Source organism: Alosa sapidissima, chromosome 5 (genome assembly GCF_018492685.1).
Source record: "Alosa sapidissima isolate fAloSap1 chromosome 5, fAloSap1.pri, whole genome shotgun sequence".
Taxonomy (NCBI): domain Eukaryota; kingdom Metazoa; phylum Chordata; class Actinopteri; order Clupeiformes; family Clupeidae; genus Alosa; species Alosa sapidissima.
This window is the reverse complement of record NC_055961.1, coordinates 33509092-33535290: the sequence shown is the minus strand read 5'-3', so window position 1 is coordinate 33535290 and position 26199 is coordinate 33509092. Positions and strand designations below refer to the sequence as shown.

The following is a 26199-nucleotide window of genomic DNA, read 5'->3' as shown; positions in this document are numbered from 1 at the left end:
TGAACGTCAGCAAGACCAAAGAGATTGTTGTTGACTTCCGGAGAGGTCACACCCAACACCTGCCACTGACCATCGACGGTGCTGTGGTGGAGAGAGCGAGCAGCACCAAATTCCTGGGGGTGCACATCAGTGAAGACCTCTCCTGGACCACCAACACTGCATCACTGGCGAAGAGAGCTCAGCGCCGCCTGTACTTCCTGCGGAAACTCAGGCGAGCAAGTGCTCCACCAGCCATCATGACCACATTCTACCGAGGCACCATTGAGAGCATCCTCTCCAGCTGTATCGCTGTGTGGGGCGGAAGCTGCACTGAATACAACAGGAAAGCCCTGCAGCGCATAGTGAACACAGCTGGAAGGATCATTGGTGCTTCACTCCCCTCCCTGAAGGACATTTACACCACCCACCTCACCCGCAAGGCGACCAAAATTGTGAGTGATTCAAGTCACCCCGCTCACAATCTGTTTGATCTACTGCCCTCTGGGAAGAGGTACAGAAGCCTGCGCTCCCGCACTACCAGACTCACCAACAGCTTCATACACCAAGCTTTAAGGATGCTGAACTCTCTCCCTCCTCTCCCCCCTCCACCCTCAGCTACATAACATCCTGGACATTGGACCCACAATGGCCGCCTGCACTACTCCACTTGCACACTTGCACACTTTACAACTTGGTGTTGTTGTCCTGAAAACACAACACTTCTGCTGCTCTTACATAACTTGCACCACTATGCCACTTTCTTTATTACTTAGGTCAAACAGAACTACCCAAGCCTTTTATTGGCCTGACTTTGCACTAGTATTTTATTGACTGTCCATGCACAATTTCAACCAAATTTTGCTGCTCTTATTTTTTCATTATTATATGTGCCCTCTTATTTACTTATTTACTTACTTTTTTGTTTACTTGAATGTTATGTTTGTCTGTGGACTTAAATTGGTAAAATATGTCTAGTCTTCACCGTGGGATAGTGAGAAACGTAATTTCGATCTCTTTGTATGTCTGGAACATGTGAAGAAATTGACAATAAAGCTGACTTTGACTTTGACTTTGACTTTGAACTTTTGAACTAGCTAGCTAGCTGATAGCACAAGCTGGATGCTACCACCGGCTAGCAGCTAGAGACACTGCAGTAAAATGGTTAGCAAACCGTCCATGCCCCCGTGAATATTTCACAGTTTCGAAAGGACGAAATCAAAAGTGCCCAAAGGGGTGAAATATAGGGTGACCAGACGTCCCGAAAAAATTCGGGACAGTCCCGATATCCAAGCAGTTGTCCCGAATCCCAAATCCTGCCCTAATTGTCCCGAAAATTATGCTCAATCAGAATACCGAGTAGTTATTTTCTGATAAACATTAAAAACTGTCCGTAGACCGACGGCAGGTAAGTGTCTGGATGCAGCCCAGCTACTTTGTTTCTTTTTGACGTTCTATAATTAGGCGCGAATATGCACTGATTTCACAAAGCCGAGGACATTGAATGTGCAGGCAGCGCCAGCTTGTGTGCAAAAAAAATACAGCCATCGGCAGTTCGGCCTAATGTCCATGTCATTTTAACATAATCTACTTCAAGGAGAATTCCGGTGTGATATTGACCTAAAGTGTGTTGAAACATGATACCGAGTGTGAATGTATGTCTCATAGCCCATCTCGGCTTGTCCCCTGCACTCCAAAATCTGGCGCTAGTTAGCCGATGCTACCAACGATAAGTCGAGCAACGAGTAAGAATGAACAGGTATGATAAGGGTTCAGGTTCCAAAAAGAATTCAGTGGAAATGCATGGATCCCAGTTTCTTCCAGTAGCAGCAACTGGAATCCATGCATTTCCACAGAATTATTTTTGGAATCTGATCCCTTATCATACCTGTTCATTCTTACTCTTCGCTCGACTTATCGTGATTAAATTCAAGATGGCTGCAAACGCTAAACTTTGTGAAGATACTGTCTGCATAAATCGTTTTGTAAGTCAACTACCAGTGCTTTTTCAAAGTTCTCAATGTCTCGTTTTAAATGTCAGGGCCCTCGGAAGTCTACCAATGAAGTGTGGAGATACATTGAGCCTCATAAATGGTGTAAAACAATTATTTATTTGCATGGCTAGCCCGATGCCGAAGCACCACCATTGAAAAAGCTATTGGTAGCATCGGCTGACTAGCGCCAGATTTTGGAGTGCAGGGGACAAGTCGAGATGGGCTATGAGACATACGTTCACACTCGGTATCATGTTTCAATACACTTTAGGTCAATATCACACCGGAATTCTCCTTTAACTTAGAATGCCCACCATTACACTGGAGATGTTAAAAAACTTTTAAACTTTTTTTATTCTCCCGCGACGATAGGCTAGGCTTGGCTAGGTAATTCGCTCATTAGCTCAGATCAGTGACTACCAGAGGAAATGCGGGGTAGAAAACTCAAACAAGTAATGTTAGACTAGCTGTGTAATCACTTGTTAGCGCATAGCTGTACTATTGCCATTGCTACTCCCATCCACTTGTATAGCATTTTAAGCTAGCGTTAGCTAGCAAGCTAGCTCGGTTCACATGACTAATTAAATTATTCATATCATGTCCTAAAGAATGATTCATTGGTATCATACACGATTATATACAATAATACTGTGAACACAATTATGTTTATTTGTTCTTATTGCTTATTAATTGAGAAAGTTTATTTAGTGACGTAGGGTGACACTCCCACTTATGCAGACCGGAACTGTCCCGTTTTGCTCCCATAGTAACGAATTACGTTGCTCTATCTTGCTAGTAATCAAGGATCTTTGTTTATATGGCTCTGGTAAAAACTATTGACCTCTCCAGAATAAGTCCCGCCTCCTAACTTCCGTATCCATCCAACTTCCTGGCGTCGATTGTCTATGGGAAATAACATGGCGTTTTGAAAGATCGTACCTGTCAAACTCTGTAGGTGACAAAGTAGAAAAAGCTGGTGGGCAGATTGGCCTACACACTTCTGCCATCTAGTTTCCACTGGATTTTTTGATTTTCGGTGCCGTTTAAGTAGTATAGTCTATAGTATACTACTTAAACGGCACCGACAATCAAAAAATAGTGTGGCAGCTAGTTATTATTTCATGTTCTTATATGACATTCTTAACGTTTTGACTATGTTACAACTGATAAAAGCAAGACAAATAAAGTAACCAAATCGCTTTGCAATATTTTAGTCCAGAAATACTTATGGGTGTTCATTTACCATAATGTTAATTACAGTAGCCTAACGTAACGTTATCTCCCCTTGCTGTTACCACCAGTTTTAATAACTTTACATTTGCGATCATGACCCATTTCATCTAACAACACCACTGGCATCTTCTTTGACTATCAGACCCCAAACAGCAATACATTGAACTACAAAGATGTTATAGTAATGGTGTTCAGTTCATCATAATCTTTATGACATAATGTAATTTGCCGTCAGTCTCCCATCTTTTTGCCGTCCAGCATGGAGCCGTCACGTGACTTAAGTCACGTGTCTGCAAGGGGTGAATACCACCAAAGCTTGTTGAGTCCTAATAACAGCGGCTTATACGTGGTAGCAAATCATGTTATCAAAGAAATAGACGTAATGTAGGAATGCACACAGATATATTGCAACAGGTAATGGTGTAGGCCTATCTGACGAAGACCTGAGTGGTTGGAACGTCGTACTTGTACACTGGGCGCAAAGAAGACTATCCTCACATTTCCCCCTTTGCAACTGTCAAAGAAATCCCATGAACACGGGAAGGCCTAGGGTAGCCTATACTGTACATCAGATGGCCTAAATATTAGGCCCCTCTGCATAGCATTCAGTGATTTGCATGCAGTAATTTTAACACTGACCTAGTCTAGTTTGGCTATTTAAAGCTACTTTATTGCCAAAACACAACACAATGTAAATGAACTATAACAAACAATAAAGGACTTAATCACACAAAGTAGGCCTACTATTTTACTGACTATAAAAAAAAATAATTATGTAGGAAGTTTAGAACCCAGAATTGACCTACAAAAGTGCACCAAATTTAACACAAATGACTCAATACACTTGGAGGAGGTATGAGTCCTTTCTTCTCCAGATATCTTAGGATTTCGCCGTAGTATCGTTTTAGTATCGAGCACCGTGATATTTGCAGGTATCGTATCGAAGTCATAATTTTGGTATCGTGACAACACTATTACTTATATATAACTCAGCAGCTGATGATGTCAGAAGGGCACTTATTTCTTAAGTAAAAGTGACTGCAAGATAAAAGGTTTAATTCTACACATAAAACATTTACACTACAAAGTACAAACCAAGTGACATTGGCCTGAAGTAAATGAAGATGTTTAATTCCTTATCTCACACATCCTATCTTACATTGCTCATCTTTTGAAAAATCACTTTCTGTAGCCACACTTTCTTCTTATTTGATATCTTCATTATACTCCACATCCCTGGCAATCAGATTGATCATTTTCACCTGTAATGTAAATGGATCATAGGTATGAGGAACATTCTGACATGACATAACACAATATTCTACATTTTGTTAACAAAATCCTCTTATCCTCCACCTCCTATGTGAATTGATAAGCCATTTCTGTATATGTAAACCAGCTGTCCCTCACACACGACCACATCAGCAACCCACCCCTTCAGAGGTTCCAACAAGGTTCTGACTCAAACAGCCGTTTCTGCTTTTCTTAGTTCGTCCTCGGAACTTTTTCTGGTGGCCAATTAATTCCATCAGGCGATGGGACCACCTGTGGGTAGAATCTGCCTCGCGTTCTCTGGCAACTTGTGGCTCCATCCCTGATAAATTCCGTCCATGTCGAGAGGAGGAGGAAGATGATGAAGAAGGTGATGACGATAGTGAGGGCATTTGATCTTCAGTGGATCCCTCAGCATTAACATTGGGCATGGCAAAGTCAAGATGTACAGCAAACAGGTCATCTAAAATCTATGTGAGAGGATGAATTTGGTTAATTCATCCCAAATTATTGCTGTAACATCCTTAACAGTCTTTTGCTTGTCTTGCTTTAATGAATTCTAAATAAATCACATTTCATTGTACAGAGCAATTCATTATTTAGCTTAATTTGTGCTACAATATTTAACAACTACATATTTTATAAACTGGGATGGACTTCTCAAAAATATGCAATATGTGGTTAACTTTATTTATCATTATCGCCATTGTAATGTAAATCACCATTAGTTACATGTTGTAACAAACCATGCAGGTCATCCTACGTTTTATCCAAAGGTCTCACCTGAGAATCAAGTTGGTTAGATTGCACCAGTGGTGAGGACAAAATGAAAAAGAGCAAAAGGTATAGATAAGCTGAAGAAGAAGAGGTTGATTGAGCCATCATTCCGTCAGGGAAGAGAAGAGAAGAGTCCTCTGATGGAATACAAACTTTGATGAGTAAACCACTTGGTGTAATCCAAAGTATCCTTTGGCAAAAATTGTATGTTTGGATTGTCACATGTGACTGACAAGCTCTCAAATTGGACTGTGTAAAAGGTAGCCAGTGAGGTGAGCTAGTGTGTTCTGGCAATGTGCCAGTGATTTTATAGATCATCAACAGATGACGTCATGTCGGCATACATCGCGAATGCCACTCCAGCTGTTATACACGTCTCACCCAGTAAACTTGTAAGTGGTTTAATGGATCACCATCCTATGATGTCATGAGGAAACAATTTGATACGTCAATTTCTGTCTTTTTTCCTATTATGAATTATTAAACTTATTAACGATCTGAGAGAGAAAAAATATTTAGGGTTAAAATCTAATAATAGCTCAATTAAATATACCCCATACAACGTTTCCTATACATGATCCTACGCACAGAAGCGAGTTCTGGTTAGTTAGTCAGTGAAGCCTTAAAGGGATATGTAAAGCATAAGGCACCTGCATGTTTTCAAAAAGATGAATACAGCCCATACATATCTATCACAGCGGGCCATTTTCATTCATAGGTCTAGCTCAAGAAATAATGAATGAGCCAAAGTAAAGCAGAAGGTAATATAAGAGATTAAGCAAGGAAAACCCAACAGGAGGCACAGAAGAAAATCTTAATCTTTCTGATGTGGCGCTTTTCATGAACTTAGTCATTACACTAATTAGCTGCGTAAATTAATCATGAATGGTGTACTGTATTTTTGCCATTAATGGTTTCTGACCTTTAATAAAACATTCAGAAGGGGCTTTGACACTTTAATTCCCAGAACAATGAAACTGACCACATCACACAGTGTTATTTTTTCCCTTAGTTTGGGATGATGCCAGCAGTCATGAGATGAACTTGTTCGTTTCAGTAAAACAGAATGCTATTTGAATTGTTCCATTTTATTTGATATTCACAGCCTCATGACAGAAGCACTTGTAATTAAAGAATGACATAAATTCACAGACATTTTGGGAAGGGCTTCCTGCTGAATTTGATGACTTTTAAGACCATCCCTCAAGTCTGCAAATGAGCAACCTCAGATGACCTTGGGATGACGGAAGTGCTTGCCAGCAAACTCTGCATCCTCCCCCAGTTCCTCTTCAATGCTAAGGGGAAAAGAATAGACAAACATTATATAGAATAGACATTACTTGAATACAAACTATTTTAACATTACTATGAGTACAAGGGGTGGGGAGGTGTACAAGGGTACAAGGGGATTTTCCACGGGCTCACCGCATTAACTGGTTGTACTTTGCAAGACGTTCTGACCTACAGGGGGCACCAGTCTTGATCTGTAAAAGAGGTATCGTACTGGAATAGAGCTGTAACACGGACATCAAATGTTCTTTTTTTTCAGAGAGCAAGCATACCTGGCCAGTGCACAAGCCAACCACCAGGTCAGCGATGAATGTGTCCTCTGTCTCCCCTGAGCGATGGCTGACCATTACACCCCAGCCATTGGACTGAGCCAGTTTACACCTGTGGAGAAACATATCTAAACCACCCCTTCACAAACTTACATGCAGACACACTGCCCTGACCATCATGGCTGCCATAATCCAATGGGAGATCAAGAGATGGGAGATCAAGTGGTCAGATAAATGGCAGTTCCTTCCTTATTCTTTCTATATTTAGACGTTTTTTAAGAGCATCGATACTTGCCAGCCTCTCGTTAAAGCGCTACACTTACGCCTTGATGGATTCTGTAACGGTGCCAATCTGGTTGACTTTCAGCAGCAGGCAGTTACAGGCTTTTTTCTCCACAGCCTGCTGGATGCGCTTTGGGTTGGTTACTGTCAGGTCATCCCCGACCACCTGGATGTCCACTGATCCTGTGAATGCTGCCCAGTTCTCCCAGTCATCCTGGTCAAAGGGGTCCTCAATGGACTGGACTGCACAGCAAAATAGTTGCTAATTATTTAACATATTTGAGGAATATTTAAAGTGGGAAAAGTATGTGTAGATGTTTATGATAGTTACTTAATGAACAATGATGTTTCAAAAAGACTTTTGTTGTGTAAGTGTGATGGTATGAATATATGAGAGAGAGCCATACCTGGATACTTCTTGATGAAGCTTTTGTACAGGTCTCCCAGTTGTTCTCCAGTGATGTGGCGTTTCGGGTCATCTGGGGACTTGAAGTCCAGGTCATACTTCCCATTCTTGTAAAACTCTGAGGCGGCTACATCCATGCCAATGATGGTCTTGTCTGTGTAGCCAGCCGTTTCGATGGCAGATTTCAGAAGCTCCAAAGCTACAAACCACAGACAAGACCATTATGTAAGTTGGAAACATGGCGGTAGTGATACTATTTGATCTGATCTGTTTTTGAGTAAGAGGGGAAATAGACGGTACAATAAAACACAAACTGATCTGGGAGGTCAAAGGTCAAACTAATTCTGATGAACACACCCTCGTTGTTCTCTAGAATGTTGGGAGCAAAGCCCCCCTCATCTCCCACATTGGTGGCATCCTTGCCGTATTTGCTCTTGATGACACTCTTCAGGTTGTGGTAGACCTCTGCACCAATACGCATGGCCTCCCGGAAGTTATCGGCTCCCACCGGCAGGATCATAAACTCCTGCATGGCAAGCTTGTTACCAGCATGGGAGCCTCCATTAATGACATTAAAGGCCTTGGCAAGAAAGGTAATCAGAAATGACAATGGACAAAAGGGAATAAAATGCATGAGTGTCAACTGAAGGGAGGCAATTTTGCAACTTTGACAGCTAATTAAACATTCTGTGACATGTTCGTGTTTTACATGTGTAAATGGGATTGTCCAAAAGAACACCTCCAGTTACACCAGTAACTAGAGTTGCAGTTGGATTCATGTGATGTTGTTGTTATTCACCTTATTCACCCGGCGGCCAGAACGAGGCTAAAGGGTACACTTGGTATTACACCTGCAGTCCAGCAGATGGTGGGGGTAATGCACTCCGTTTGCAAACTGCCAAAAAAACTAACTGAAGAAGAAGAACAGTGAACCCAGTGAACCCTTTTTTTTGGCAGTTTGCAAACGGAGTGCATTACCACCACCATCTGCTGGACTGAGGTGTAATGGCAAGTGTACCCTTTAGCCTCGTTCTGGTCGCCGGGTGAATAAGGCGAATTGGTAACAGGCTTACAGGCACAGGTAGAATGACCTTTTTGTTTCCAGCCAGGTCAGCGATGTGGCGGTAGAGTGGCACGCCTTTCTCGGCCGCTCCTGCCTTGCACACGGCCAGAGAAATGCCCAGGAGGGCATTAGCACCAAACTTAGCTGAAAGGGGGACATTTCACACTTATGGACACACTGAGGCTGATAGAACAGAACAGATAGAAGATATCCTGATGTCCTGAGAGGCTCACATTTGTTTTCTGTGCCATCCAGCTCAATCATGATCTTATCAATTTTCTCTTGATCAACCACATTTAGCTTCTGCAAGGGAAGAGTGGGACAACAAAATAAGTAGTGAGGGTCATACTGAGATCCAGGACAGACCGCCAAATGCAGTAGTGAACTGAATAAGACCAAATATTCTTCCTGACCTGCTTCAGTAATCTGGGAGTGATGTTGTTATTAATGTGGTCAACTGCTTTCAATACACCTGAGCAAAACGGACATGAGGTTTCAGTTAATGAATAATAGTTAACAATGTGTTTTTAAAACTATGACATATGTCTTAAAGGACACGTTTTACCACTTGCTAAAAGACACTATGCAGTGTTGCTATGAATATATCGACTAAATCATCTACAGTAAAAAGTACATTGTTGCAAAGTGCATTAGTCATCAGTAGACCTCATATTGTGGCTGGCAGCCTGATCTCTTACCTTTGCCCAAGTAACGGCCCTTGACTCCGTCTCTCAGCTCCAGAGCCTCGTGGACACCAGTGGAGGCCCCACTGGGCACGGCAGCGCGGAAGCGACCTGAGGGCAGATACCTGCATGACCTCTTCACCTTTGACATGTGATGCATGCAGAAAATATGTGGAAGGGTATGCACATCCCAGTCAAGTACTAGGCAAAAGTGAACATGGTAAAAGCAGACATTCACACACTTCTTTAATATCCCCATTTTGAATTGCAGTGTTGTGACCTCTTGACCTTAGCATGGATGGTCACAACATTTTAATAAAAAGTGGAAAAATGTAGAATCCCTAGGCTAACACCTTTGTTTTGTGTAATGAATAACTGTCTTGTAAGTGTGTTGGGAGATCTGGACCTGTGTGTATACCCAGTGTGTGCTGCTACCTTTATGTGTGAAAAGGTCCACCTCTACTGTGGGGTTTCCTCTTGAGTCGAGAATCTCACGTGCATGGATCTTTGCGATGGACATCCTGGCTGCAAAGGGAGGGAGGCAAATGAGCTGAAATATTAAAACATATCAAAAGCACATTTATCATTCCACACACTGTCATCCTGATACCTTTTCAAAGTTGGACAGTGGCAAGTAAACAAAATTACAAATCTGACATTTCCATTCATGTTTCCTGTTTATCATCTTTGCATTGTCACCTGTATTTAAAAGCCTTGGTACTGCCATTGCAATATTGGAAGCCCTATGTCCTTGTCATTTCAGTACTCAAGATCAGTGTCCACTTTCATCCTCTCCGATCTCTTTAACAACCAATAGCCACATTGACCTCTGCTAAATGACCAATGAAGCAAGACTGTGGGTTGGACCAGGAAGTGTTATGTGATTGGCTAGGTCGGCACTGGAGGATTATAAATAGAAACAGAGAGTTGTCATGGTAAACTCTGCTTCCATCGCAGATGCCTTTAAAATCCTTATTCCTTATAAGCCACCTGAGGATAACATGCACAGACATCATACTTATGCAAATACATACTGTATCTGTACCATATGTAGTAACACTCTATCTATCTATATATATCCATATTGCCTATATATATATATATATATATATATATACACACACATACACCTTCACATATATAATTACAGCATGGAAAACATTTGTACCACTGGGGAGGGAAGGAAGCAATTCTTTGTGAATAGAAGCTCTTTCTCCCACCTTAATTCAAGTGTATGCATACTATAATACACAGCAGCGTGACTTTCCTAGGTCTCTCCCCTGCAGTTAAGCCTCCTTCTGTTACCTACTCACACCAGAAGATGTGGAGTGCTGTCCTCACAGTGTCACATGCCAAAGATGTTGTGAAGCAGGCAGAGTACTGAAAATACCCCCACAGGAGTTCTAATAAAACATATGGACTGAGGGAGCAACTTCATAAAAATGTTATGGTCACTCAGTTAATATGTGTGATTCACATCATCAAAAGTGTTCATCAACTTTGCTCCACAACATTTACAGATTTATCCTTCTTTAGCTTTGTCCAGCTGAGGCACTGAAAATACATGACCTTTTATGTCTCATTAGCCATGCTCCTTATCCCCTCGCCTTAACATATGTCCACCATGTCAGTTCAAACAGACCTCCATCACCCTGGAGAATTCCGCCAGAATACCACATCCTTCCAACATGACATAACTGGCCATCTTGACTCTTGCCTATGGAATGGGCCAGAAGGCTGCCTGATGGGTCAGTTAGCTCTCGTTCTCTCCCATGATAGCCTTAACAGTGTAGATTTACATGTACTCTCTTCCTACTCAGATACATAAACACAAAGGGCTTTCACTTATTCGCTCTGGAAACAGACTTAGTGCCTACAGTATAGACCTATAGCGAATGCACACACAAGTGAATGAATATGTGTCATTGTCCAGTTCAGTTTCCCTCCAGGCTAATATTTCTTTTCAACACTTGACATTATAAGCCATTTGCTTTTAGATTTCAGTGATCGGTCAATGCTGCACATCATTTACCCTCCCCTAAAGCAAGCCTGTTAAACTTATACTTTTCCAACATAGATAAGACTTCAGAATATGATAACATTCATTACATACCCCATAGTCAGATTTTGAGCAGAGTATTTCTTTAGCAGTAAATACACCATTACCAACACAAATAAAGCAAAAAATAAATGTAAGGAAAACAGACTTTACCTATGAGGTGCTGGCCTGTGTGTCTTGGATAGTCTCCCCTGAATACTGTGGTGCAGCTACTTGAAACTCCCCCATCCCATGCGGAGGTAATCTTAAGGCCAGCCCAACAAGCTCTTTCATGCGAAGTAATTAACAGCTGTCTGTAGACGGTGCTTTTGAATGGCTGGTGCCATTACAAGTACAAATACATATTTTGCAGTCTACTATTAAGTCATTAGGCCTTAATTCTTAAATATAAATTCATAAGTGAAACCACATACCCTTTAAATATAAAGCAGAAGTCTGAAGAAGTCACTGGCCAATACAGAGACTCTGGAAAGGTCAGAGATTAGAGATCATACTGGGCAGTTCTGCAAGATGATGTCAGGTGGTGGTTTTAAAAGGCACACTAACCTACTCTGTTCCATTGCACAGCTAAAGGGGGTACCTTCCTAAAACAAGGAAAATGCCTGTACCTAAATTGATCAGAAACCTTTAGTCATTATAATGATCTAAGTCCAGGCACACCGAGTTGAGTTGCTCTGAGCTGCTGCAGCTGATATTAAATATTGACAGAGACATTATTGTAACAACGCAAAAAGATAAATAAATAAATAATAATAATGACAAAGTTAATATAGGTAAAATTGTGTTTTTATGGCACAAAGGTAAAGAAAGTACATCCCCTAAAGAAAATACCAGCAAAGGTAGGGATCAAAGACGCATAAACATTGATCTTATACGGTAAATGAAAAAACAAATAATCTGCAAATGGTTATTCAACAAGAACTTGGTCCCTATTCTGGGCATGGTTGTCAGTATCCTACAGGTGCCTGGTGGTTATTTATGTTCTCCAAATGTGCTTTTATTTCCATTTACAATTCCACTCAATGACTCGTCACACCTTCACTCTCAACAAGACATGACCTCTGACAGGATATTCGAAAGAAAAAAATATATTTACAGACAAAAAAATCCTCTCACATAGATCAACTGGAGTAGAAACTACACACATTCAAGTCGCTTGCGATGATTTTTGATGGGAAACTGATTATGGAGGGAACTAGTACTACTGCCTATAAACAGCTTTTAAAATCAGGCACAACTTCAATACAAGTTTATAAGATGTGCCTTTAGGCAGTAACAATAATCATCTTTAATTTAATAATCAACTGTACTATAACAGAGAATGAGCTTACACATGGACATGTGACCTATACATCAGCAACAGAAAGACTTAACCACATTATAAGACCCAAAGAAGCATCTATATTATTAGTGTCCAGACAATGAAAACATTCACACACAGAGTAAAAGTGTGTGTGTGGTCTGTGTATAAAATTAACATAAAATTCTGCTGTGTCCCTTAAGACATTCCATTAGTTAAAACAGAAAATCTAGATGGGGTGAGAAGAGAAGAGAAGAGAAGGAAGAAGGAAAGACTGAACAGACAGAGACGAGGGTAAAGTGATGCAAGAGACTCAGGTCTCATACGGCACTCTGTTGGATGCCCCTCACACACCCCCTCTGCCCAAACCAGTTTGTTTACGCTTCAATGTTGGACATCCAGACACGGGCCCAAATCATGGTTCAGATGGAATCACATTAAAAACATCAAAGCACAGTAGCAGAAGAACAGGATGCAGTGACAATTACTGCAATTAAAAAAAATAAAATAATACAGTTGCAAATCATCAACTGAACAATGGCAACATGATTTCATAAGCAGGATCAGAATATTGCAAATATATTCCAAGTCTTTGGGGTACACTACACTTGCGGGGAGTAAGATGATACAATTGCACATACTGCGTTGAAGAGACTCAGGTTAGTGGACACATATAAACTGGCCACCAGTCCATATTGCACTAGATGTAGGTGTGTAGGTGTGTGTGTGTGTGTGTGTGTGTGTGTCTAAAAGAGAGAGGAGTGTTTGGAGGCAGATGGTGTTAAAATGCCATCTTTACATTTTATATGTGACATTAAGTAGAAATAAAAAATAAAATAAAATCAATTTTTACGCTGATGGCCTACAGTTTAGGTTAGATTGGATTCTCTTAAAGCCTCATTTTGGAATTCTTAATTTGTTAATGTTCCCATTCCCAAGCAACAAGCCATACGATAAGTGGACAGTCGACAGCTTTAACGCTATCAACGAGAGCCCATTATGAGTCTTGCTTAAAAAAATGTTTAGGGTCTCAACCACAGGGTTAAATGACTTTGCTATTCTTCTCCTCCTCTCTGATCACAGCCCTATAAAAACATTGAGACCAGCTAGGGCTATTCCAATAAAAAGGGGGATTTAATAGCGCTCTTTGGGGCGGGTCTAGTCTCTCAGACTCCTACCGCGCCGCGGCCAATGAGCTGGGCCGTGTCGTCGTCTTCCTCCTCCGACAGCCCCTGCTCTGAATCCTCCTCAGGCGAGTAGTAGCCGTCGTAGCCCAGCAGGGGCGAGTCGCGCTGGGGCGTGTGCGCCAGGCACTGGGCGGTGGTCACCGTGGTGACTGCGGTGACCGTGGCGACGGTGGAGGCGTAGGTGGTGACGGGCGGGCTGCTGGCGAGCGGCGAGGCCGGGTTAGACGCGCGCAGCAGCGGCGTCCGCTCGGAGCTGGCCTCGTCGGTGGTGGCCGTGGCGCCGCTGCCGCCCTCCTCGTCGGTGCGCGAGCCGCCGTCCTCGTCCGAGTCAGACGACTCGGAGAACTCGGGGTTGGGCCGCGTCACCCGCTGCTTGCACACCGGGCACGTCTTCTTGGTCAGCGTGAGCCACGGGTCCACGCACCTGCAGTGGTAGGCTGGGGCGACAATGAGGACAGTCACTTCAGAGACCTATGCTACTAGCTGCCCTGCACACTGACATATAAGACATGTTGACATTATTTCCCTTGGAGATACAGTTCGCAATAACTCTGTTATTCAAGCAATCCGGCAGCTCTGTGTCAAAGCTACGGGAGACCCTTGACACTCAACACTGCCTGTAGCTTAAGGCCATTACATAACATGCACTGATTTCCGAATCAGAGTTTTAATGCGTCTGAATAGCAGCGGATTACTAAAACCAAACAAATGCTTTGCAAGCAGGCCCACACAAACATATACATAAACACACACACACACACACACACACACACACACACACTTACCATGTGAGCAAGGCAAAACTCGCAGCTTGTCACCCTCCTCATATTCGTCCAAACAAATGGCGCACACATCATACTCATCACCTGATGGGACATAATTCAAGTTATTTTGTTTACAGCGACACCTGTACATGATAAGTCAACCACAGACCAGCATGGACCGTTTTTTGGGGGGGTCATTAGGCCTTCCGAGTTCATAAAGCTTTCCCCATTAGAAGAAGCCTATTACCCAACACATTGCATAACTGGCTCACCCAGACATGGACACCAAACACTGACAATCCACTTTGGGCAGATCGCATGTCTACCACTTCACTTCCTACTGAAATAATTCAAAGGCGCGAGTTCTCACTACAGTAAAAGCAAGTTTTGACCAACTTAACCGACATCTGCCGACTCAGAGAACCTACTTCCCTAAAAACAGCTCAAAGGAAACAGCTGCCTTTCCTTTACAGGACATTGTTGGAATTCAATGACTACACACAATTCCACAAAACCTAAAGCTGCCGTTTTGTTATATTGGACAGAAGAAAAAAAAAGAAAAAGAAAAAACTTGAACTATTTGATCAACTGTTCACTATAAACTTGAACATAAAGACATGGATAGTCTGGGCTGTTGACTGACCTGTGTTGCAGCCTAAATGGTACATTACGATGGTAATTACATTACAAGATAAAGAGCTGGTCTGATGTAAACTGGCAGTTTGTTTCTCCCCCCCCCCCCCATTTTCAGCATCATGATATGTATGTGATTGTGCATGGCTCACCTTTATTGAACTTGTGAATAGGGATTTTCTTCAGCTGTTCTTTAGTCAGTCTGTTCTTTCGCAGTCTCTTCTTATACTGAACACAGCGCACAACCTGGACCAATCGGATGCAAGGGCAAAAAAAACAAAAAACAAAAGTGTTACCATGGCAACAATAAATGTTGTGCATGCAGAGAGGCCCCTCCACTCAAATCCACATGTACAGATAAAGGAACAGCCAGGCAGACAAAAACGGAGCCAACAAAAACTAAAAAAGGGATAAATTGCTGGGCAATAGTGCAAGTATGACCAGACATTAGGAACATACAAGTCCAGGCAACAGAATCTTGCTTCTCATCTTGCCTGGAAGAAGGTTCCATACCTGCCCACCACCCCATAAATACACTAAAACAGCTCAGCCTTTTCCAGCACGCATGACAACATTCTTTCAAGTACCAAAACAAGATGAGCAAGTTTCCATGGTATGACATATCCATGTTGGACAAAAGTATGATGTAAGCATAGCTTCATTTGTGCCAATACCCTTCCAATATTTCATGTTTGATCAGAAAAGGCATGAAAAAGGAAGACACATAACGGCCAACAAACAATGTAATACAATACTGCCAAAGAGGTAAGAGAACAGAGCTTTAGGTTTTGAATGGTTTCTTTGCAGTACATTCATCTTAAAGTCAAAAGGTGTCAAAGACTTGTATGAAAATGAAGAGGTGCATTTTGCATCCTTTAGGGGGAGCATGTAAAAAATGTGGCCTTTCCTTTTATGGTAGTCACAGTTCTGCAAACTGACAGAAGTTGGTAAAGTAGACACACACAGGCACACAATTGAAACAGACAGCAGAATGTCAACTCACCAGGATGATGACCATGACAAGGATGATCATCCCAACCACTCCCGTGAAGGGGATAAGATAGTAGGCCAGTGGGAAGGGGAAGTCTGGCTTCAGGATGATATAGGCCCTGGACAGCAGATACAGAAACATCAGTTTCTTCATGGGCCCATTGTCCAAAAAAACTACAAAATCTGGCTCACATATCTCAAGAAGCAACAAAACCAGAACTGCAGCACTCATCACCAACTCCAGGATCGCATTAGCGTTTGTCAGATGTGACCATACAACCAAAGTGCCGTGCATTTTGAAAAAGGAAACCGCTCCTGATTAATGAAATTAAAGCTGTTGCAAGAGTAAATGTGGTTTGTTGGAGGGGGAATCCTAATTGTCCATATTTCTCTCCATTGTAATTTCTACATCTCTACTATGTAGAGTCAGTGGATGCAAGTGAGAAAGCTCTTGCTAGTTGATAGTGATAGCTTGATAGTTAGCCTTCACTATGAGGTCACTGGAGATTAGTTTCCATGGCAATAATTATTATGTTGAGGCAACAATGTATACAAATACATTGTGTTCGTGCAATGTGCACTACCACTACCTGTTAACAGGAAGACTAGAACCTGGGCATAATACAACATGACCCAATCAGCACTTAGTTTTTTTCATTAGACCATTGTGACATACTAGCCTATAAACTCTTAACTCTTCTCTTAAGTTCTGTGAATTTTCTTTCATCAAAACAAAAAAGCATCCAAATATTTGGTTTAAAGAAAAAAATAATTGTTACATTAGGCAAAACAACATGCATTGAAGCCAGACTTTAGACTCTGATAAGCCAGGAAGAGTCTCATAAAAGCTGGGTATCCATTTCTGTGAAAAATGCAAATGCAGGGTAGATTACCATTTTCAATGCGAGTAGGGAGAAAACGGCATAGGAACTATTGAAAAGTGAGTGAGACTGTGATACCACTTGGTTTTATGACAATTATATCTAAATGGCCAAAGGCATCATATAACAGAGACAAAAATAGCAGGATTCACATTTAAATGTGCCAAATGGTCTACAAGGGTGGATGGAGCCAGCACCGATCAGGAACTGAGGAACTTACCCCTTCTCTGGAATAATAAAGTTTCGCAAGACCTGGGAGGCATAGTAACTGGTGAAAACGGAGGGGATATCAATTTCCTCTGCAATGGTAACTACAAAGGAAGAGCATCAGGTCACAGCCCAGTCTTATCAACACACAAGTATACTGTACATTTTTTGAACCTTCTACATTCACATGCACACCCTTGAGGGCATAACATTCATGCAAGCAGTAAGATCCGGAGTAAACTTGTCTCACCATTACTGAAGTTCATGTTGAGTATTGTGTCAGAGTACATATTGTGGACAATGGCACCACTGAACCCAGCCTGCTGAGCATGCAGTACCTGAGGGGAAACACAGCAGCGATCACACCACCCCACCAAGCATAAAAACAAGCTCGCATTTTATATTTTCTACTTCAAAGAAATGTATTGGAAATGGGAAGACTGCAAAACAGTCTTCTGTCAATACAAACAATGTTTACTCAAAGAACCCAAGAAGTGTACAAGAACAGGCTATTCAGGTGACACGCAGAGTGAAAGTGAGTGAGAACCGCCACTGACCTTGATGTCAAAGTTGCAGTCAAAGCGGCGGATGAGTACGATGTATTTAGTGAGGTTGGCCTCACCAGGAGTTGGCGGGGGAGGGGGAGGGTCAATGGGTAAGCAGGCATTTTGAGGACGGGCTTCCACTAAAACACCCTGAGCAAATAACAAAGGAGACAGATATAAGGGACCATGATGATAGACTATTAGCAGTCTGCTGTGTGTGGTGATGAGTTAGTGAAAAGACTGAGGCTACATCCGCAATACACTTTTCCTATTCCTTTCATTTTAAAACACATCACATGACCATTCATGAATTGAATTGAATCTAAGGAATCTATTCAGAATCAAACTGTACTACAGATGCAACCAAAGACAGCAAGGCCATTAAAGCTTGTACTTTGTTCTCCATGTTGCATGTACAACTGGCAGGCTAGTAGTGGTTTTTTTTTGGGGGGGGGGGGGGGGGGGGGGGTCAGAAAAGGGGCACATAAATCATCATCATGTGATTCAAACACAACCCATTAGGGACAGAAACATCAGGCTGACAAGGTTCCATCAGGTAGGGAACATGGGTTTCTATGCCATCGGTTTAGGGATTTCCCTGCACACATTAAAATGTTACACAAAGCCAGAGTTTTTGAACGAAACTGGGACAGACAGCATTTTCACATCATTCCGTTTCATAAGCTTGAAAACGCTGGAGTAGTGTAGATGAGCGGCGCAAAAGCGTTTTGGATTCAAATGAATCTGGAATAGTGTAGACAGAGGCTAGCTCATAGAACAGACTAGTTCTGACAGTCTCTTACCATAAGACCCTCCATCGGCAAGAGGCCACCAAACAGAGCCGGTCTGTCCTCAAATGACATGGGGGTCATATTACTGTAGTGCTGTAAAGGTAAAAAGTTACAGAACGGGGTATTAAAACACAACATTTACAACATTTAAAAAACATGTCCAGTGTCAAGGTAACAAACAACTCACCGCATAGATGTAGGCGTCTGAAGGAGAAGGTCCCAGAATGAAGCACAGGACAAGAGCCAGGACTTTAAGATGGGACCTCATGCCTTCATGGCCCAGACACGGCATCCCAGCTCTGGGATAGGAACGAGCTCACCCTGACAATGACCAAAGAGACAACAGCACCTGATGAGTGCCTTCTCAAGCCTCAATACCAGCACAATTAAATCACGCCCTACATTTGAATAAATCTACAACATTCAGAACAATTCTCTAAGGCAATTTCTGCTATGATCAAACACTTCATTATATTCCTGACAGGATTCATAAGTGATAACGCAGAAGCTGATCAAACCACCCTAATAATTGTTCTATTTCAGCCTGAGAGGTAAGACTGAGGGATGGGGTCAAGGACAAGTAACTCAAGAATGTAAACAGTTCGACGCATTTCTTTTCACTGTTGCAACTTCAAGAACAGATACAGTAGGCTACACGCGATGAAGTAACGTCAATTAGTACAACAAAGATCGGCAGAACAGCGCTCGGCTTTTTTCGACACGGGCCATAACTATAGTATATTAGTTTCCTTTGATACAGGCGATACTGAATTGAAAGAAGCATGGACTTTGTTACGAGGACCTCAGTAAAGCAGTTTGGCCAACTTTCCTTTATTTGGACATGGGAACCTTGACCATAACACACAAAGAGTAACGTAATGTAAAACGCCATCCTAACTCTGGAATAAACCACATTACGATAATGAAATCTGTAATTTAACCTTGTTCATATCTCGAGAGCATGACTTAATACCGTTACGACAAAGCCACACAACAAGTCTTTTCCCTAGCCTAGTCTAGGTTTATTGTGTTGAAAACCACATCCAACAAAGCAAGTAACGTTCCAAGAAGATCGAATCGACTCACGAAGTAAAATGAAGGCACAGACACTGTAACCAACTTGTCATGGGTGCAAGAACAATTTCAGGGAAAGCGACGAGTTAACATTGGTCAAGTGTACATTAATTGTGTCACAAATTAGGACTAACGTTAATCCATTATCACAGGGCAACTAATTATTCTATTTGAGGTATATGTTTGTAAAATATGACAAGAGCAATTTTACAAATAGTAAAATACTAGTCTGCTTATGGTAAAGTATAGTTGCGCATTAGGGGTGTTTGCATTAACTACAAACATCTGACTAGTTGTTGACGCCTGGTAAAAACTAACAAGCCACGGTTCTCTAACGTTACTAAAGCTACAACTAGCAGCTTGCTAACAACCGAGAAGCGAACACCAACACAAGATCATGACATGAACATACTGGTATATTACAGGATGGACAGCTGTATTTTCAACTTCAATTATTCAAAGCATGTTAGAATTATACAAACCTGATACTTACTTGAGCTTAGTCACCGTCTAAACGACAAACGTTTGTGGGCTGTTTGGAAAGGGAGTCGGGTGATAACTGAGGGTTAGCTAATGTTAGCCAACGCTACCTAACCATGTAAGGTAGCTTCTAGAGATAACAACAAATGAAGTCGATTAGCTGAGACAGTTCATGCGATGCTTGTCAACGAATATCAACCTCGTTCACACACAGATACGATATCCTTTCGTCGCCTGACAACGTTAACTGTTTTTACCCTCACCTACATCGTAGATTTAGAGCTCCATGTTCTTACCACAACTGCCCGTGTTTACGCTTCTTTGGCAAAGCCAGACCAGGGCAAAGTGAATCTCATTGGAAATATCGCGTGACTTGTGATAATTAAATACCAAATTACTCAATAATACCAGAGAATGTCTAATAATACACAATGAACATCCGGCTTCCTAACACTGACAAGTAAAAGTCCTTCATACATTTCCCTCCCATGGGATTTGGGATTTATTCGCTTTAGAGATTGCACTAGTAATGTTATATAGGTGTTATAGTTATAACGTAAAGCAAAGTTATATCGGTGCAATCAATGGAAGGTGATTTTATGGATTGATTGATAAATCTGATATCCCTCTATTATCCTATTATCACCAATTCAATACAACCAAATAAACCAAGATGGTAATTATTCAATAATGATATAAAATTAATAGATTGGATACATTTTCAATTAACATGTTTAAATATAATGCAGTTATGTTTAAAATTGCACTACAAGTGTAGCAGTGTAACTATATGTATTTTCAGGTAAGTTGCAAAAGGACATGACAGTCATAAATATATTTTCACATTTTGCTGAGTACCATGCGCATGAGTACCATGAGTATGCGCAGATGCACCATGTCATGGTTTGCCATATTTTTTAACCTAATAGTAGTCTATCAATCTTGACTGACTGACCAAACAGGGCAGAGAAATGTACGGAGCAACACACATCCTCCAGCCGTCCGTTATAGTTTGGCTCATCACCAAAACTACACAGGAAGTCTTTGGTGTGCTCATTGTAATATGCTTCACAATTCAATACATTGTGTCCCTCTGATTAACATGGACACGGAACTAACAGACTTTCACTATGGGACTGACACACATCAATGCTAAACCCGTCAAAATGAAGACCTGATCTTTCTGTGAACATGCTGTTCAGTTTTGTGAAGAGCAGACATACATAGACGCATAGAATATAAACTTCATGAATGAAGATGAATTATTCAAATGCATGGATTTACAGTGAATATCAAGGTCAAACTGAGAGTCTCAAAGCAGAGATCATCTCTCAAGAGAAACAAACCATTTCCACGGTTGATAAAGAAGTATAATACACAGGGTTCAATAATTTACATGACGTACAAACTGAATATTGCAGAATTTGTATGGCTCCCGAGGCCATTTCTCCTTAGCTCAGTATAATAGAAAGAGAAAGAAAATATGGTAGATGAAAACACATAACTTGAAAATAGACAAATATATTGGAGACAAAGAAATGCTACACCTCAAAAAGTGTAATGGTCTATGACAGCCATATTTATTTCAAGAAAAAAACCTAAGTGGATACAATACATTCTGACAAGAACAGTTTGAATCGATAGTTAAAAACAAATAACAAAATACACACCTCAAACCCCCCCCCCCCCCCCCCCAATTACTGCTGACAGATGAGCTATAGAATGACTGTACAGTACACAGTTTCACAACTTTCATTAATCCTGCGAGCCTGTGGCATTTTATACACAAATACTTTACAGGGAATTTACGATTAAAAGAGGTGTGCAGACCAGGTTAAAACTGTAAGAGACACTGACGTGGCACAGTACTCCTCAGGGCCTCAGCTCCATCACTGGATGACTAGACACAGTGTAGAACAACAGAGCAGATAATCATTTAGCATCCAGCAAGATGGAAAGGCACTCCTGCTTATACAACTGAAGTAATAATGACATATGGTTGCATAATTGCTTGTGTACATCTTTCTATTTGTAAGTTAACACTGTACATGTTACAAGTACAAGTATATGTTACTTTAAAAGTATACTCAGTTAAATCTCTAAGGTCAGCAGAACAAAATGGACACTCATATACACACACGCATGTGCGCGCGCACACACACACACACACACACACACTTTTGCACTCTTTCTTACAAACTGGCATTGCTACTGCCTGCCTCAGTGTCATCGTCTTTCTTCTGTCGTTTTTTGGCCCTGATTGCATTCATGGCTTCTTCAATAGAGCGAGTGTCTCTCTTATTAGCCACGGGCACTGAAAGGGAAATAAAACCAGGTGAAACATTAAGCAGGTTTAGAGCAGTGCATATGAATGTTATCACACCGAGAGAACTGTTCACCAACTCCAATGTGTATTTGTAAAACAATTAAGGATAAATTAAATAATAATAATAATAATAATAATAATAATAATAATAGTAATAATAATAAAGGACAAGGGTTTTTACGGTATGACTACTGAATGTGAAGTTCCGCCATGTTATCATGTTACATTTTAACCTAATTGAGTCCTTCAGTCTTGTCGGACTGCCCACACAGAGCCCACACCCATCCTCCAGCTGTTAAACAGCACTGGCTTGGTTCTGGTGTCAGCCAGCAGTCCGGTCCCAACTTCCAGGAATTCGTGTGCAATTTCACCAACACTCTAAAATGGTCATACATATTGAGGCGTCATTACTTACCACACCCATATGCCCGATTGGCCTCAAGTGTGTGCGCAGCATCTTTGGCAGCGGAAGTACCAATCAAATGACTGTACTTGTCCCTGTAATTTGAGCTGGGAGACACAGGCCTTTTCTCTGTGCGGCTGGCGGACTCCTCCTCCAATGCAGCAAGTTCCTGGATAAGAGTGAACAGGATAATAAGGAAGCAACTCAAGCTTTGCAAAAACAAATGTATCTGTTTTGGCTTTGTTACAAAAGCACTTCTTGTTCACTGCAAGGTTATGGTGTTGTTTAGTAGAACCTTTCCCAAACTGTGTTTTGGACGCTAAACAGTTTTGAGAATTTTGTTGCGAAATTGACAGATCTGGTTATAGTACTATTTATCTATAAATGAAAGAAACGTCTGTCTGTGTGTTTGTGTGTGTTATTTGCATATCTGTCGACCCATTCGTCTGACTGATTTTAAACTTGTCTTGCTACGGGCACGAGTGAGTGCAGTGCCAAGTTTGACGTTGTTTGGATAAGAAATGCAAAAGATACCGTTAAATATATCGGTAAAAGAAGCACACATTGGCTTTTGCCACTCTACTGTAGCCACTCCCCCTCTCACAAAGCACTGCACCAGAGAGGTTAGAAGTGGATCTTTGGCAGAACTGAATTAGTGCACAAAAAAAGTAAAAAAAGTCAAGCGAGTGCAAAATATTTGGATGATCATCATGTCTGACCTCAACAATAAAGACTGCCTCTGTATGTGTACATAAAATGATTCCACAGATTTTGCAACAACACGCCAACACGGGTAGGTTATGAAGTCGCTATTCAAAACGACATAAAAACAAACAATTTCGACTGCAAGGTCCCAAGCTTGATCCCGAATTTAAAGATGGCTTCAGAATGCCACATATGAAAAGCATGACCAGCTATAGACAATGAATGGCAGACAGAGCATGAAGTCACTTATAGGCTACCATAGACTGCATATGACAATGCATCATTCCACAAAATGGTTTGTCTTCTCTATCAAGTTATTCAATTAGGCTAAACATATAGCCTAACTCCAAACAGAGGTGCGTTCAAATTTGGCAAACCTGTTTCCCCCCCCCCCCATAGGCTTATTTTAAATGTATATTTTTTCCACAGCGTCCCAACTGGACTTACCTTTAACCGACGTTTCTCCTCAGCTTTCTGGGGATTCCATTCCTCTCCCTTTCTGTAAGCATCCAATTCTTCATCTGATGGAGCAAACTCCTACTCACCACATAATCAACCACAAAAAACCCCCAATATGATGCACAGGCACTACACCATACTATATCAAGTCAGATCAAATCATTTAGATCATATAATACAAAATTTTACAGGTTGACACAGACACTTCCATCTGAATTTACTGGTAGAGTTGTTTTTTTTTTTATAAATCACGCTATCCATAATAAGTGTGTTGTGTAGGTACAACTACAATGCGCTGTCCGATAGAATGTGTATGTCAAAGTCTTTTTCTGAAATCAAATGCAGGGCTGTGCTTTGTGTTGGGGTAACAATAATAAAAAAAACAATACACTGACCTTCTTAAACAACATGACGTATCTGCTCTCTTCATCCTCACCAAAAGAAAACGAAGTCAAACCCGCCACTTCTGCAACATCATGGCTGGGGGGGGGGGGGGTTGGAATAACATATAAGTACAATCCTGACATCCATTCTGCCACAACAATCAACAGGACATTCTCCACCTTCATTTTACATCAGGTGTTTATCAATTCATTAATAAATGGCCCATGCTCCAGGCAAAATAGTAGAGAGAACAAAATAATGTTTAGAATTCCATAACTGGCTACAACATAGTTGGTTCCTAATTTCCTTTTAGAACTGCATAAAGTCAGTCTCCTTTTATTTGATGTCTTACTGCTAAATAAATGTAAGGTCTGAGGCGACAGAAGTAAGCCATAGCAGCTATAGAAACTTTACTTACAGGATACTCCTCTCGATCTTTCCCATGGGCTCATATTTCTTTTTTTGTATGACACTGTCCTGAATAAAATCAGAGACCTCCTTCTCCATCTAAAAGAGTGAGAGTGGAAGAGAGAGAGTTCGGATTCATTGTAGCGTTAAAAATGAGGTGGCATGTTTTAACCCAGTGCTTCTCAAACTTTTTCTGTCGTCTCACCTGACCCAATCAACTCATGGTAATGTTAAAAAAGTGGTTCCACGTAGCATTTCCTGTCTTGGTCCACTGGATCAGATGCTATTTTAATTCATATGTCGGCCTATTTATGACACCTATGTTTGTGTGTGGCTATTTTGTTTTAAATCTATGATCTTGTCAAAAAATGAAAGGCATTATTAAAGATTAACAAAAAAAAATCCTCCTATTCATCGTACCCCACCTGACATGTCTTTATTCCCCACTAGTGGGGCCCGCCCCACGCTTTGAGAACCACTGTTTTAACCAATAAGAGGTGTGTGCGTGTGTGTGTGAAATGTGTCCAATTGTTTACCTTTTTTCTAAATTCAGCTTTCTTTTTCTTCTCATCCTCTTGCATCTTTTTCAGTCTGGCTGCTTGTTCTATTAAGGAAAAGTGAGATTGGTAACTTCATCACACTTCATAATTATTTTGAGTCATATTTGTACCGACTTTTAAGTGTAGGCCATTACAAACTGTATGCTTTTAGATTGTATTATAACATGTGAGCACTTTCGACTTCATACAATATAGTAAATTCATATACCGGTACATTCTTTTCCTATATGGTCTCTTATATTTTTATATAGTCTACATCACATTTCAACGGAGCTGCTTGCTAGTGATGTTTTGACTGCGGTAAGAGCAACATTGACCAATGAGAGATTACTTCAGCAGCGACGCGACTGCCTTGCAGTTACTGCTTGCAGTTCGACGTCTGCTACGTGACTGGTCAGAATGCTGCAGAGGGGACGGTGGGTGGCTCGAGCACACTGAGGTTAATAGAATAAATGTATACGTCCCCTTTGCTCAGGCTATATTATAACATTGAGAATACACAATGTTGCCGGATATTGAACGGTAATTGTAATACCTCTTGCTTTTCGTCGGCTTTCCTTGTCGCCGACAGTTGGAGGTTTTTCCATGGAGCTTAGGATAGAGCCTAAGAGGTCCGCCATCTTGAATTGAGTGTATGTACCGGAAATACGTCTTTTAAAGGCACGAGAGTGAACACCCACAACACCTCAGACTCCGCCCCATGTTGGAGTGGGGTAATTTTATACAGTACACTATGAGTACACTATGTTCACATTTTATGATAATCACCATCTTGTCACAATGTTTGTGAATGTAGAG

General features: G+C 41.3%; 3 protein-coding genes across 13 annotated transcripts; all 3 read right to left on the bottom strand.

Annotated features, from left to right (window-relative positions):
- Nucleotides 1-6324: 6324 nt before the first annotated feature.
- LOC121708410 (beta-enolase-like) lies at nt 6325-11761 on the bottom strand. 4 transcript variants are annotated; one of them, XM_042091004.1, is made up of 12 exons: nt 11718-11761; nt 9681-9770; nt 9261-9356; nt 8976-9034; nt 8796-8865; nt 8573-8706; nt 7857-8079; nt 7501-7698; nt 7135-7336; nt 6815-6923; nt 6678-6736; nt 6325-6547 (listed from the first exon to the last, which is right to left on the bottom strand). In XM_042091004.1, exons 2-12 carry the CDS (start codon nt 9763-9765, stop codon nt 6478-6480), a joined length of 1305 nt encoding a protein of 434 aa, XP_041946938.1. In that variant the 5' UTR covers nt 9766-9770; nt 11718-11761; the 3' UTR covers nt 6325-6477. The 4 variants fall into 4 exon arrangements, with proteins under 4 accessions (XP_041946938.1, XP_041946937.1, XP_041946936.1 ...); XM_042091003.1 differs by lacking the exon at nt 11718-11761 and adding an exon at nt 11458-11619; XM_042091002.1 differs by lacking the exon at nt 11718-11761 and adding an exon at nt 9945-10215.
- spag7 (sperm associated antigen 7) lies at nt 10362-26048 on the bottom strand. Of its 4 annotated transcripts, XM_042091012.1 has the most exons (9): nt 25937-26021; nt 25378-25445; nt 24852-24940; nt 24445-24529; nt 24038-24127; nt 22898-23054; nt 22311-22470; nt 21104-21106; nt 14527-14571 (listed from the first exon to the last, which is right to left on the bottom strand). In XM_042091012.1, the coding sequence occupies exons 1-7, from the start codon at nt 26019-26021 to the stop codon at nt 22349-22351; spliced, it is 696 nt and encodes a 231-aa protein (XP_041946946.1). In that variant the 3' UTR covers nt 14527-14571; nt 21104-21106; nt 22311-22348. The 4 variants fall into 4 exon arrangements, with proteins under 4 accessions (XP_041946948.1, XP_041946946.1, XP_041946947.1 ...); XM_042091014.1 differs by lacking the exons at nt 14527-14571; nt 21104-21106 and adding an exon at nt 10362-10375 and having other exon boundaries at nt 22313-22470; XM_042091013.1 differs by lacking the exon at nt 21104-21106 and having other exon boundaries at nt 14533-14572.
- rnf167 (ring finger protein 167) lies at nt 12073-20522 on the bottom strand. 5 transcript variants are annotated; one of them, XM_042091008.1, is made up of 11 exons: nt 20420-20522; nt 20170-20286; nt 18790-18923; nt 18615-18695; nt 17824-17961; nt 17517-17604; nt 17280-17370; nt 16192-16297; nt 15341-15434; nt 14577-14657; nt 12073-14228 (listed from the first exon to the last, which is right to left on the bottom strand). In XM_042091008.1, the coding sequence occupies exons 3-11, from the start codon at nt 18892-18894 to the stop codon at nt 13771-13773; spliced, it is 1242 nt and encodes a 413-aa protein (XP_041946942.1). In that variant the 5' UTR covers nt 18895-18923; nt 20170-20286; nt 20420-20522; the 3' UTR covers nt 12073-13770. The 5 variants fall into 5 exon arrangements, with proteins under 5 accessions (XP_041946942.1, XP_041946944.1, XP_041946943.1 ...); XM_042091010.1 differs by having other exon boundaries at nt 20170-20266; nt 20420-20509; XM_042091009.1 differs by having other exon boundaries at nt 20453-20469.
- Nucleotides 26049-26199: the final 151 nt, after the last annotated feature.